Source organism: Limulus polyphemus, unplaced genomic scaffold (genome assembly GCF_000517525.1).
Source record: "Limulus polyphemus unplaced genomic scaffold, Limulus_polyphemus-2.1.2 Scaffold537, whole genome shotgun sequence".
NCBI lineage: Eukaryota > Metazoa > Arthropoda > Merostomata > Xiphosura > Limulidae > Limulus > Limulus polyphemus.
The window spans coordinates 11,305-25,382 of record NW_013666147.1 but is presented as its reverse complement, the minus strand read 5'-3'; the positions used below and the strand labels follow the sequence as shown (position 1 = coordinate 25,382).

At 35.4% G+C, this 14,078-nt stretch overlaps 1 protein-coding gene across 2 annotated transcripts in view; it reads right to left on the bottom strand.

Annotated features, from left to right (window-relative positions):
- Positions 1-14,078, bottom strand: part of LOC106458950 (enhancer of polycomb homolog 1-like) — an 81,242-nt gene that overhangs the window by 58,603 nt on the left and 8,561 nt on the right. For both annotated transcript variants that reach the window (XM_022385325.1, XM_022385326.1), the window contains exons 2-3: positions 5,845-6,004; positions 2,026-2,171 (exon numbers count right to left, since the gene is read on the bottom strand). In XM_022385325.1, coding sequence (XP_022241033.1) covers positions 2,026-2,171; positions 5,845-6,004 — 306 coding nt within the window. The remainder of the gene's footprint in view (positions 1-2,025; positions 2,172-5,844; positions 6,005-14,078) is intronic.

The following is a 14,078-nucleotide window of genomic DNA, read 5'->3' as shown; positions in this document are numbered from 1 at the left end:
TAAGGACTTGTGTCGTTAAAGTTTCGTCGGAACGAAGTTACGGAAAGTTAATTAACAAACGGAGACGTAACAATATAAAAAACACCATGTTTCTACTTTGGCTAAATATTCATTTGCCTAATAAATAAAATGAGTTATAATTGTCCATTGGTTAGTTACAAAGCTTTTGAGTAACTGTGTGGTCATAGATACAACACTTAAGGCCTATACATTGTCATAAACATGCACAGGAAAATATAGAGTAATACTGAACTATCTAGCATAAAACATTTGGAAAATTGTACAAACTATTGTGGCAACAGGTATCTAACAAGTGAACATATATTTTACTATTTCTAAACATTCAACGGTACATAATCACATATAGTTTGAGATATCCAGTATCCCATATACCACTGTGCATGTGCTTGGTGTTCAGGTGTTAGACATTAGCCACTGTTAGTGATGCATTACTGTTTTTACATGAACTTAGTAGTTCTGAAATAATGTGAACTTGAAAATTAACCATTTTTTGATACAATATGTAAAAAAGTCTGTGTTACATTTGAAAATGCTGATTTCTGAAAAGCACGTGTTTAAGAAAATTTCTTAAAGAGAACATCACAACTTCTGATATTATATTTACATTCATAATTTACCAGATAGATTGTATATTTGTACTAATTTTTTGTACTTCTGCTTTCACAGTATATACTTAAAGTGCAACATTGCTGTTTAAGTCATATAATGGCAATGATACTGTAATTTCAAAGTTGTATAAAAATTATAAAGTAAGTAAAAGAACTTGCCTAATGGGCAAATTGTAATGATAAAACTTGTTGCCCTTGATATAAATTTTATTGTCTAGGGGGTGTCAGGCAACTTTAATTGGCCAACCCTGTTCAATTAACCTGTAATCAACTGATGTGTAACAGATGATCTTTTAATTCAACATCTAAGATTCCCTAGAATTAACAACCAAAGTATATGTAACAAACCCAGACTATCCCCATAAAAATGTACATTTAATAAACTGTTTGGATTACACACATATACATAATATGTTGGTCTATCTAGGCTGTCCCATCCACTAAACCAAACTTTAAAATGAAAATCAAACTTAAAACCAGCTGTTATTCAAATATTTATGAAGCCTTCCCTTAAACTCTCTCAAATTAACTCCATCCACCACATCTGAAGGAAACCCATTCAAAAATGCCAATCACCCTGTTAAAAAGATAAAGCTGTCTTAACTGAAAATAACTCGTACCCTGCCAGAATTTGTATTTGTGTCAATTTGCCCAATCATTCTCACCATTAAGTATAAAAAAGATGAAGCATCAACACTATCAATCCCTTAACAATCTTAAATACCTCAATCAGATCCCCTTTAACTTTTCTTCCTTCAAGAAAAAACAATTTCAGAGATCTTAACCTATCCTTATTTGACAACCCTTCAATCCCAGATATCATCCAAATAGCCCTCCTCTAAACCCTTTACAATAATTCAATGTCCTTCCAAGGTAAGGCACCCATGACTGAACATAATACTCCAAATGTGGCCTAACACAAAGTAAGTGATTAATCAAAATTATGAATAATTCTATTAATGTACCAAAAATAATCAACTAATCGAAATTGGTGTTTCTGATTATTATTGTTTTGAAACATTTCAACTACCCAAGTAATAGAAATATTTCCATTATGATTTCTCTTTATAATCTATGATTAATTCAAGGTTGTTCATATTAATCAATTAATGTCACAATTCACAAAAATAATCAACTAATCCAAATTAGAACTTCTAACCATTGCTATTTTTGATTCTTCAAAATATCAAAGTATCTTGTGAATAATCAATTAGTTGAATGAAAAAAATTAACGAGTACAACAATGAATCAATTAGTAAACTCTACTAATCACTCAGCTATAAAGTAAATGTATACTCTAATACATATTTCAAATGTTATAACTATATAATGAGAATATATCTTTCTTTACAAAATTTCATCATGAAACAGGGTAAGAAAATAAACATTAGCATACTTGTTGGCCACTACTTTTCTCTAAACGATCCATCATTTCTTCAAACTGTAGAGGTGTAACTTCCATTTTCTTAGCTTGTTGTGTCAGCCACCTTTCATCTTCTGAATCCATATCATAGTCAGGAATATCATGATCAACTGCAAAGGCTGCAGGAGAAAGAAGAAAATTGAAGTGATAAAATAATAAACATTGCTGAAATAGTCTCAAATGTTTCTGGTAATGAACTTATTCCTCCAATGGCTAGATGGAAAAAAGAAGCTTAAAACCACCAAAGAAATGTTAGCAACAAGAAACCCAGAACATTATATGGAACAAACTGTACACAAAGTGAGAGCAAAGTTTGAACATAACATGCATAACAAAATACTAAATTTTTAAAGTAAATTGAGTCTTAAAATAAGCACTCACCTATCACACTAAATTGTACTGTACCCAGTTTGTAGATATCAATTTTTTTGGCTCTCAATAAAGTTGAAAACATTCCAGTAGTGGCTTTGTTTCCATTTATAAGGTTTGTAGAATGATGTCATGTTTTCTTACAACAACTAGTAATCAATAAGGATGGTCCATCTAGATAACCCATAATTCCCTAGTATATTTTAGTACCAGATTCAAGCAACCAATAGAGAAACATCTGTGAATAGCAGAAGCTGAGAAGAGGGCTCAACTCCTGTCCATTTATCAACAAATGTTAACAAGAGTGAATGGATGAACTGAGACAAAATGATTGAGAGGATCACTATGTACAATCCATTATAAAGAAACTACGAAAGAAAAAACAGACACACACTTTATAGATAAATTTCAGTCTATAAGACTTTTCAACCTGCAGTTTATGTCCTCATGTACTAATTGTGAAACAAGAAAACAGACATGAACCATCAAGCAAGTGGTGAAAAGTCAAATCTAAGCAAGGCAACGCAACTGTTAAGAATCTCACAACATTAGTCAAAACAAGAGGGGCTGACATTAGATAAAACAAATACAGTAAACCCCCACAAGAGGAAAACATAATGCCAGGAAACAAGATGCAGGCACTTGAAAGTAAGCATCCTGAATGGATAAGCTGCCTATCCATAGATCTGGTTTCAGGAATTGTATAAGTTCTTATGTATCCTCCATTTTGAAACAGCACAGTCTCAGGTAACAAATGAGGTTTGACGATACCAACTACTTGGTCTGTCCACTCCAGTGACATACAGATGATTGGTTAGCAGATGACAGGACACTTAATTCACTATCTGAATTAGGTCCTCCCCCATTTATAAGGGTCTCCTGTCAACATATCAGACAGTATGATATGGCCAAGTTAACTATGCAACAAACTAAGGAGTTAGTATCTAAGGCACCCCAATTCTGAGTAATGGAGAAGAAGAAACCTCCTGGATTGTGAAATCAACTTATTCAAGGTAACTCCTATCACAAGAAACATGACCAAAAATCATGGAAGGACTGGCTAAGAAAATGGGGGAAGGGGGAACCAAGAAATGGGTCAAATAAAATTCCCAGGGAAAGAAAGGTCAACATACAGGGGGATGTGATTGGCCCCTGTAGAAAAAAACCCAAAGGATAAATGTCACAGAAAAGTTAAAGAAACTCTGCTATCTTTGTCAAAAATTGGGATTCATTGTTCACTTAGTTCAATGGGAAAAAAATGACACATCCAACCTACAGAGGCTCCACTTCTAAGGTTAGCTCATTATAATTTCAGAAAATATAAAACACAAGATGATATACCCACCTTTTGTCCGAGTTATGAACTTAAAAAAATGTGGGTGGATGCTTTGATAAATAACACAGAAATCCTAACTTTCACACAATTTATTTATAACATAACATATTATTACAGTTTTTATTATTACCTCACCAAACATTTTGTATAAGCTTTAAGAACTCAATATGTACATATGTAAAATGTGATATACAGTGTGCAATGGTCAGGGTGACTTTGTATTGAGAAGTAGCAGCCAAATTAGTGGCAGTAGAGGTGCTTTCTGTTACCCGCTTTCAACACCAAACTCTTAATGTCCTTCCACAGTGTTTCACATGATTATTTAATTGACAGTCATTGGCCACAGAAGTACACTGTGCCCACTTCAACTGTACCATCAGACATAAACGAACTGATACAATCTGTGGGAGGAGGGCACAAATGGTATAGCCATATGAGGGTGTGACTGGCACTATACTGACAGTGTCACCACCATCCCATTTCTGATTGCACTGGCACTTATTTTTCTAGTCCTAGCAGTTAGGTCTCAGTTGGTGAAGATTCTACATGGTCCACCACTCTAGGGACTAGAAACTGGCAAGGGTGTCCCATGCTCCATTCAAAGAGAAAAAAGAGGAAGGAATTTGCAGAAAAGGGACCCAGAGAAAATGCCCAGATCCCTGTCAGTCCTTCAGTCTTTTATTGTAGACAGTACAATGGGTGACCATGTAATCCTATTTTGAAAAGCTAGCAGGCTGAACCGAATGAAGCAGGCAGAACACTCCTGGTGCTCGCTTTTTCTATGATAGTCCATGGAATAGGTATAGTCTGGATCAGCCAATAGCCAGATATATAGATATACCATGAGGATAACCCAAGTAATCTTGCAGAATGCCTGATCTCCCAGGGGATGGATCTAGGGCAAATGGTATGAGCACCTTCATTTAACTTGGCTCAATGTGGACTTTGGGAAATAAGTGTACCCTTGGAGGTACCATCAGCCATCTGATGGGATCTTATAAGCAAATGCTGTAAAAAAGAAAAAGGGAAATTTACTCACCAGTCTAGAGATGGAGGGTAGAGTGTAAAATGGCAAATGGAACCAAGCAGTAATATTTAGATGAGACAACCAGATGGCGAAGACAGGGGTCAACAAAAGTGTGAGGAATAGTCCACATGCCTGCCTGCAGGATCTTGTTCAGCAGCCATTGGAAATTAATGGTGTAGGAATGAGTGAGGCATCAAATCTGATGGAATGAAATGTGGAACAGTCTGCAAGTACCAACCCCCAATGAGTCAGACCCAACCTGTAAGAGTAGAAAGAGAAATTTCCCTGGAGGAAGATGAATACCAGGGAATTAAGAGTTGGAGACAGGAGTTTAGAATGTGTGACGTACGAGATACTTAGCCACAAACTACATAAATAGGGCATAATTGTCTGTCCAAGTCTGATCAATTGTAGATGTGGGAAATGGAGAGAAAGAACAACCCCCTCATGAGCATCCGAAGTCTTAGGGAGGCAGGACCAGTTAGGAGAGATAAAAATATAAAAGTGATGGAAGAGGGTATGGGAAGAATCAATGGCATAAATATCTGAATGACAGTGACCACATTGACCAGAGGAAATTAAGTTCCTTAGATCTTGAAAGTCTGATTAAATTAAAAAAGAAAAATATGAGTGCAAATGCATATAGGAAATTTGTGTGAAATGAGGTGTGTCACCCTCCTATTGGAAGAGGGCTTTTGCTACATAATGATGTCATTATTCTGTAGCACAAATCACATTAAATTCTCATGAGATTAGGTTGGAGTTCACTAAGGACTATTAGAATGCAAATTCCTAAGGCTTGCTGTGTGAAGAGAAGAGGTGTAGTATTGTCTTGGAAATATAAGGTTTATATGGCAACATGGGCTGGTGGGAGGACTGCTATTAACACATTACTGTATTATGGTGCAGTTCATTTTCATAAAAAGGAAGGGGCAATCCCATAATATGTCAATTGATACCCACTTTCTTCCCTGTTCCACATCTGTTTCCAATACTTAACATATACGCGCGCGTGTGTGTATAAGTGTACACTAAAGACACACAAAATTCATGTACTTACGCTGCATATGTCTAAGTTGTCTTGAAACCTTATAGTCTGCTGGATACAATGATTGATATAGTTCTTCATCTGTAGTAAATACCTCTGGTGTTGGAATAACCAATTCTCCTGTATGTCCAAAAGCTTGTTGAGCTGATATTGCCCTCTGTAAGTGATGTTCCTAATGATAATAAAAACAAATCCTACAATTCAACAGAATGATTAAAAAAGGGAGGTCATTTGAAAACAAAAGTGAAGAATAATAATTTCATATTTGGGTTACAATAACCTTTTTAAAAATTATCTTTTTAACACTTCTTAATGGATAAGTTCACAGAAATTTTCATATTAAAATACAAGCATAAGTTAAGAATTTGTATGACATACATTGATGATAAACATTTTTTTGATATTCAGTCGGTTCACAAAAAAAAAAGAGTTTTCAAAAAATAACAAATGAAAGGAAGTGTAATTGTGTTGAAGTGTATTAACCCTATCTGCCCAGTCATCATTTACTGCACATGTCACGAGGTTTTAGTGACTTACATTCAAATTTTAATTAAACTATTTTTTGTTATGTTATACATATTAGTATAGCATAAAATCACAGTTAATAATCCATATCTTAATAGTATATGACTTTTAAGTTCTTAATTTTGTAAGGCAATATGTAAAAAAATCCTGAATTTCCCCTAGTGTGAGAAATGTGACATATAATTTTGGTAGGCATCTCCTCTTTTCTATTTTATTCACCACCCCTCCAATAAGTATGAAATTTAATATAAATTACTCACTTTACAATCGTCATTGCTCAGAAAAACCATAGCTTCAATTTCGTTTGGTTACAGTGCCATCAAATGGAGAATCATACCCCCCTCTTGCCATACCCACCTGACACATTCTCTCTTTCAGGATTTGTTAATAATTCTCTATTACATTTAATTCTATATTATGTATAACTATTAGAAAGCCAAGGTTTTCATCTATCAAATGATGTATTATATTACATTGTTTTCTGTACACAGAATTGTCAATTTCTCTGTTAGTACAAGCTATGTTCCCACGTGAAAGATAACAACTAACTTGGTTGAATTTGTAATGGCTCATGTTGCACAGTTAGAAAGCCAGAAAAATTGTTTGCATTTTTCATGTTATTATTCTCTGTTCTTTGGTGCATTATATAATTAAATAAAAATTATTTAGTGCATTACTACCATTGGTATATAAAAAAAAAAAGTAGGGTTAAGTATCATTGACAGTTGACGACAAAAAAAAAAAAGAAAATCCGGATAAGTTCTATATTTCTTGTTTTTCATGTTTATTCTTTATTTATTATTACAATAGTAACTGCAATGTAAAAATAGGGAACTATTTAGGTAAGTTAAGGTTAGATTAGGTAAAATAATTAATAATAATAATAATAATATAATAAAAATGTTTCACAAGGCATGCACGCAAGCCACACATTCCCCAAGTGATTTGCAACTTATAATGGCACAAATAGTTAGATATGGTTCAAAGGATAATAAAATAATAAAATTTATGTATAAATAGATGTATACTGTTATGAGTTTAAAGCTACTTAGAATAAAGGAATGTAGTTTCCTGTTACAATCTGAAGGTATTCTAGAAAGAAGAAAAGGGTAATTTAGATTTATATAGATTTTATTTTTGGTGGTTATGATATCAGTCAAATTGGCCAACCTTGTATTAGAGTTAGGGTAGGGAAAATAACAGATAAAATATGAAAATTTAATGAAAACAAATGTTTGAAATGTATTTTGGAGATTTTAGGGATTACGCAAACAAAATTTGAAAATTTTGAGATGAAGAAAAGTATTTTTGATCTTAACATGAAAATCACTTTGCACTTGGACTAGTACAAAAATACTCAATATATTCACAGACAACTCGTTTTTAGTTTATTAAAAATACTTCACTAAAAAAATTATTTTTTGTATGTGAAAGACATAATGTTTATTGAAAGGCAGCCAAATTTTGTGAAGATATACATACTATATTAAAAGTTAGTAGTATCAAAACTATAAAGACTTTAAACAAGTACAAAAAGGTTACTTTGTTGGTCAAATTGACCGAGCCCATGTTGAGAGAGTTAAAGAATGTACTGAAGACAGTCGAGGAAGAATTATATGCTTAAATGATGTACAACTAGGAAGAGGAGCAGTACAGTACATATCAGTAGCGAGTAATGACAAGTCACTGAAGTGAGTATTTTGAAAATAGTTTATGAACAAAAACAGTAAAGAGAAAAAACTAGAGAAGAAAGAAAATAACATAAAGTAGATATAGGATACATTCACTACAGGAAAATACAATGACAGAATACAGAAGATAAAGAATAGAAGAAAAATAAATCAATGTGAAAGATAATTACAGAAGTAAGAAGGCACTATATATGAAGACATAATATATTCTGGTTAAATAAAAGAAAATTACAGATAACTGAAAATTACATGGAGAAAAAGATTGGAAGGAAAAAAGATATAATTTTCCTACACTGAAAATGTATTTCCAATAAGTACTTACCTCCTCTCACTTAAATAACTATTCTCATTCAGTGCTGCCCTCTATATGGAAAAGTTTTTTGAATGCCACAAGCCTTGAATCTCCCACCCATATTTGGGTCAATTGATACTAATGCGTCTCACATGCAAATCCTCCACCAATAAGAATGTGACACACTATCTTGGCACATATGACTCCCTCTATTCAATTCTACGAAACTATCACTTTGAATTTGGGCAGAAAATGGAAGTACCAGTTTTCTGTGGGGAGGAAGGGTGGGAAGTGTGAGAGAAGGTAAGTACCTATCAGAAATACACTTTCAGTATAGGAAAATTATAAATTCCAACAGAGTGCCAAAAAGAGTAGATCCTCGTAGTAAGAGGTCATATGTGGGAGACTGTACTACTTCTGAACCAGGTATACTCTTCGGTAATTGTGAAAAGATGTCACATATATGAGCAGAAAACAAAGGAGCACATCCAATTGGGAGAGAACTGTGGCTGGCAAGTGATTGGAACCATACAATATTCATGAAACTCAATCCCACAAAGTATAAAAGTGGGTAAAATGAAAAGGTTGTGCTCCTAGGTGTAGAGTGTTTTGGGTGCGACTGACTGTACACAGCAAGGCAGCTACAGTCCAAAACCCAGCCATCTGGGGCACATGTGAATATGATAAATTGATAGATCCATCGGGAACTTGACATCTGGTATCGAAAAGTCGTCTACATAATGTAAACCATCTCCCTCAAAAGTGAAATTGACTGGCACCACCCCAAGTGCATTAACATCCTCGGAATAAGAAACATCAGGGAATAGCAGAAGGGAAAGAACCATAACAATCCACAATTACCTCCACAGTGACCCACAACACTGATGGAGTATAAATGAAGGAGGAATATAGACATCTGTAATACATATATGAGGACTTATGTCAATTGGTTCAACTCTAAATCCAAAACCTGGCCACTGGAAACCGACATTCATATAGGGGTAAGATGAGGGATCCAAAGGGAAGGAGTGAACTACAATTTTGACATCTCACTCCCATTGATTTTATGTTTCATATTGAAGGATATTATGCCATCTACATCACCAGAACACCACTACCCTACTCTTAACTGAATGGTTTTATAATCATTTCTATATTTTGTTTGTATTTCATTAACCAATTCCGGAGCATGCCTTCATGGTCCACCACTCCAGTGGCTTGGAACTGGAAAGTGGTAAGAACTCTCAAACTCCACTAAAAGAAAAGGGGGTAAAATGTGTTGGAGAGTCCGGAGGAACGACAAAATCTGAGACAGTGCAACAAGTGATCACGAAACCCTATTTGTAAAAGCAGACTGCAGACAATACCAATTTATTCAATACAAGGCATGTCAGGGATGGGATGGGCAACTATCCCCTTCTGCTTTACCCATTATAATATGCAAGTTGACATGGCTTGACAGTGTGGATTTGAACAGTTAAAGAAGACCTGGTCTGGTAACACTTGCCACAGAGCAGGATCCAAACAATGAACATTAATAAAAGAAAAATGGGCCCCTGTAAAGGAAAAATAATAAGAAAAACTTACCCAGTCAAAGTCTTACTGAATTCTTATATTCTAAATAGATACAGGTGGAACATGATAACCGGAAGAGGAAGAAATCCCTGATCCAATGCAAACAGTGAGAGACGAATGTATTATGGGTAGTCCACATTCCCGATTGAAGAATTACCTCCAATGGATGATGAAGATGAAATGCCAATGAAAAAGTAAGGTGTCAAATTGGGTGAGAAGACACTTGGAACAAATTATGGGAAAAAGATGAGAAAGAGGAAGAAGCCAATCAAATGAAGAGCTGAACCCAATTGGCAAAGGAAGAAAGATGAAGAACACGAACAGAGGATGGTTGCCAAGGGAGAAAGAGGTGGGAATAGACACCACAGAAGGAAGCCACGCAGGCAATATAATAGAGAAGAGCACGTATAGGACATAGAAGTCTATCCAAATAAGGACGAGGATAAAAGTGTGAAACAGAAGGAAGGGAAAGCAGTTAAATGGAGGAATTATCCTCACAAGCTGCCAATGTGTAGAAGATATGTAGAAGAATAAAGAGTATGTGAAACATTGAGGCAAATAAACAGATCACCAACGTCCACTGGCAAATAGGAGATGGAAGGAAGGCATAAGAAAAGGTGAAACAAGAAGCATTGGGAGAATTAATCAAACGTAGGAAAAGTAAGGCAGTGCAGAACCACATTAATATCCCCATCCTGAAGAGCAACTCACTGAAGCGGATGACAAATCTGGAAGGAAGGAACGCATTCACAGGGAAAGTGTTGGGGAGGTAAATACCTGCAAGATTGGGAAAAATGAAAGGTGTGGGGTAGGACAGAGGAGACAGAAGACCCCTGATACAAATGTCAAGAGAGGAAATCTGCATGATGAAGAACAGTGGGTTGACCATGGGAAAACCCTGGACCAAGAAACCAACAGTGGAAAAATTCTGTTTGCATTGAGAAACTTCCATGTAGGAAGGACAAATGAAACAAGCCAGAAAAGAGGCTAACCGTCACGAGAAGCCAGATCACCTCACCAATGATCAGATGTAAACCAGGCATGAAGATGAGGGACAGGAAGGTCTGGATGAAACATTGGAGATGGATGATGGCAAAGAAGGGAGAGAGACAGAGAAAAAGGTAACAGAGGAAGTAGTTGAAGCTGGAGAAGCTGTGAAAACCACAGCTAAGATGGTGAGGAAAGAGCTATCAGAAGAACTGAACACAGTGTGTCAAGAATGAACAAAATCACCTGGAGAAGAAGGAGAATGGGAGGATAGAAAAATGTGTAGGTCCAATCCTGGCTGAATACATCAATAGCCAGAGCAAGCAGATGAGGAACTGGAGACCAAAACCAAGGCAATTTGTGGTTAAGGGATGGAGCAAAAGCCTCAATGTGAGGAGTACCCCACTGAAGTCAAAGCAACTGGAAAAAAAAAAGGCTCAAGAGACTACTCCGTTGAACAAGTGTTGTCTGGGTCAGAAATCTGATCCTCGACAAGAGTAACAGCACCAGGAACATGACATGCAATGATAGGAATATTGAGTGTGTGGGCCCAAAAAGAATATCCAATATATGAATATAGAGGGATGGAAAATGGGTGCTGACCTGGTGATTTAGATAAGCAACCACTGAAGAAAAGGGACAGAGACAGTGGAAAAAGTAACATAGGTGGAAGTTGGAACTTGAGAAGCCGTGGAAACCACAGCTGAGACGCCCAAGAAAGAGCTATCAGAAGGACTAAACATGGATTGTCAAGGATGAACAAAATCACCTGGAGAAGGAGAATAGAAGGATAGACAAATGTGTAGGTCCAATACTTGCTGAAAACATCAACAGCCAGAGCAAGAGGACAAAGAACCGGAGACCAAAATTAAGGCAATTTGCAGTTAAGAGACATAGCAAAAGCCTCAATGTGAGGAGTACCCCACTGAAGTCAAAGCAACTGCAAAACAAAAGGATCGAGAGACCACTATGATGGATAAATGTTGTCTGGACAAGAGTCCGATCCATGACAAGAGTGAAAGCGCCTGGAACATGACACGCAATAATAGGAATATCGAGCATGTAGGGCCAAAAAGAATATCCAATATCCAATAGCCAGTAAGATGAAAGTGCAACCAGAGAGCATACAAGTGACAAACAAATGCTCTGAATGTCCGACAAAATGAGAAACCCCTGAAGGGGTACAGGGACGGGTAGATTAGGACCAGGACAGGAAAGCAACAGGGGCGTGTGGTGGCTCCAACTGCAACAAACGTGCAACCAAAGAGGAAAGGGTCAAGTGCTGACTCATAGATTGCACACAAGATTTCAATATCTCAGATACATGATCTAAAATATAGAGAAATCCCAAAATAAAATAGGCAGCAAATGTACCAAAGGACAAGGTCACATCGTAACCCAGAAAATCCCAACTAATGTGAAACCACATGTTTAAAGCGAAAGCTGAAGACAACAAACGAGCCAACATGGAGATAATAAGGAATCATAGTAAAACAGGGAATTGGATAAAACATTACATACCCGAGAAATCATGTCGTAAAATGCCATATTAGGCCTAACTGATTTTGCAGGAGGGGTAGGAAAAACACTGCAAAATTCAATGGTGTAAAAAGGATATTAAATCTTTATTGGCTCGAAAAGGTTCGGTTTGTTCAGTAGGATTAGTGGGGCAAGTTCAGGAGAAGAAGGTTGACCCACATGACGATCAGTCTCATGACGGATAATAGCAAAGAAACCAACAATAGATCTCCCCCACCTGCAGGCTGTGAATAGTGCTAGAGTTATAACACCCAAAATGGGAACATGAACCTCAGAATTCATGGTAGAAAAACATAAATCAAACAAAGGTGTTTGATTTTCAAAGTCGATGACGAGGAACCCACTTTGAGACTAATAATGGCTGGAGACGGCATGAATAGGTAATGAAGAAAAATGTTAATATAAGTTTAACATAACAGCAAATGTACAATGTTTCGACAAGGTTTTGTCATCTAACATGCAAAGTAATTTTCATTTTAAAACTAAAAATACTTTTATGCAACAGAAAATTTTCAAATTTCACATGTGATATCTTTATAATGTCCAGATAGTTATCATATGTTTCTTAAGAAAAAAATTATATTTTATCTGTTATTTTCAGTAATGAATCTCTGTACGGGTTCTGTAGATCTGACCAATCTCGTAACCACCATAAAAAATTTAGGAAATAAATGTAAATTATGTCTCTTTCAATCTATAATGAACTCAAGTTATAACACAAAAACATAAATGTTTAGACTAAATAGCTTAAATCTCATTTATATATATTTATTATTTTTATTATAATGACCTTTCAGCTGTGCCTGGTAAACAAAACAAAAGTTACAATGATGTGGCATACATGCACTGATGTTACTGTATCCAATAACATAAAACTGATCTTTAGTCTTTACAAAGTGATCTCTCTTGGCTGTGTTTTAGTAGACTAGTATTTTGTAAAATACAGTCACATTTCAATTATTATACAATATATATGCATACAGATTATTGCTATTTAAAAATAAGCAAACAATTATCTCTTCTAGTTATGACTTTTGTACTCGGTTGCTGCTACACGTAGATTGCTAAGCCTTTTCAAATTTTGCATGTAAAGGATATGAAATGAAATAATTTTTTTTAGGTTTTATATATACAGTTGAATAATCAAAAAATCATAAATTACTATATCGGTACCACAGAATTCTACTATAATTTATCATGCTTAGAAACTAAGCTGTATTTCAGTTTAAAAAATATAAAATTTTGAGCAGACTAAAGACACAACCTACCTCCTTGAAATCTTGGTTAAAAAAAAGAGACAGCATTCTAAGAATTTAAAATGGCTAAGAAAGCCACTAGGGGGACATTCTGAGCTTTTGATTGGTTATTCATGTCATATATAAAGTAAGTGTATATAAGGGCACATTTCCAAAAATCAAAAAAGATGGATGGGGTGTCACTGCGTTTGATTCCTCACATGAGCAATAACTTAGCAAACAGAAAACAAGTTCTTATTTTATATTCTAGCTTGTCAATATCAGTAATTTGAGTTCCTAATTCATACAAAACTATAGACTTAGTATTCTGAAACCACAAACATCTAATTTGAACCAGTACTGCATTCAACATACCACGTGACACACAAAAATTAATATTTA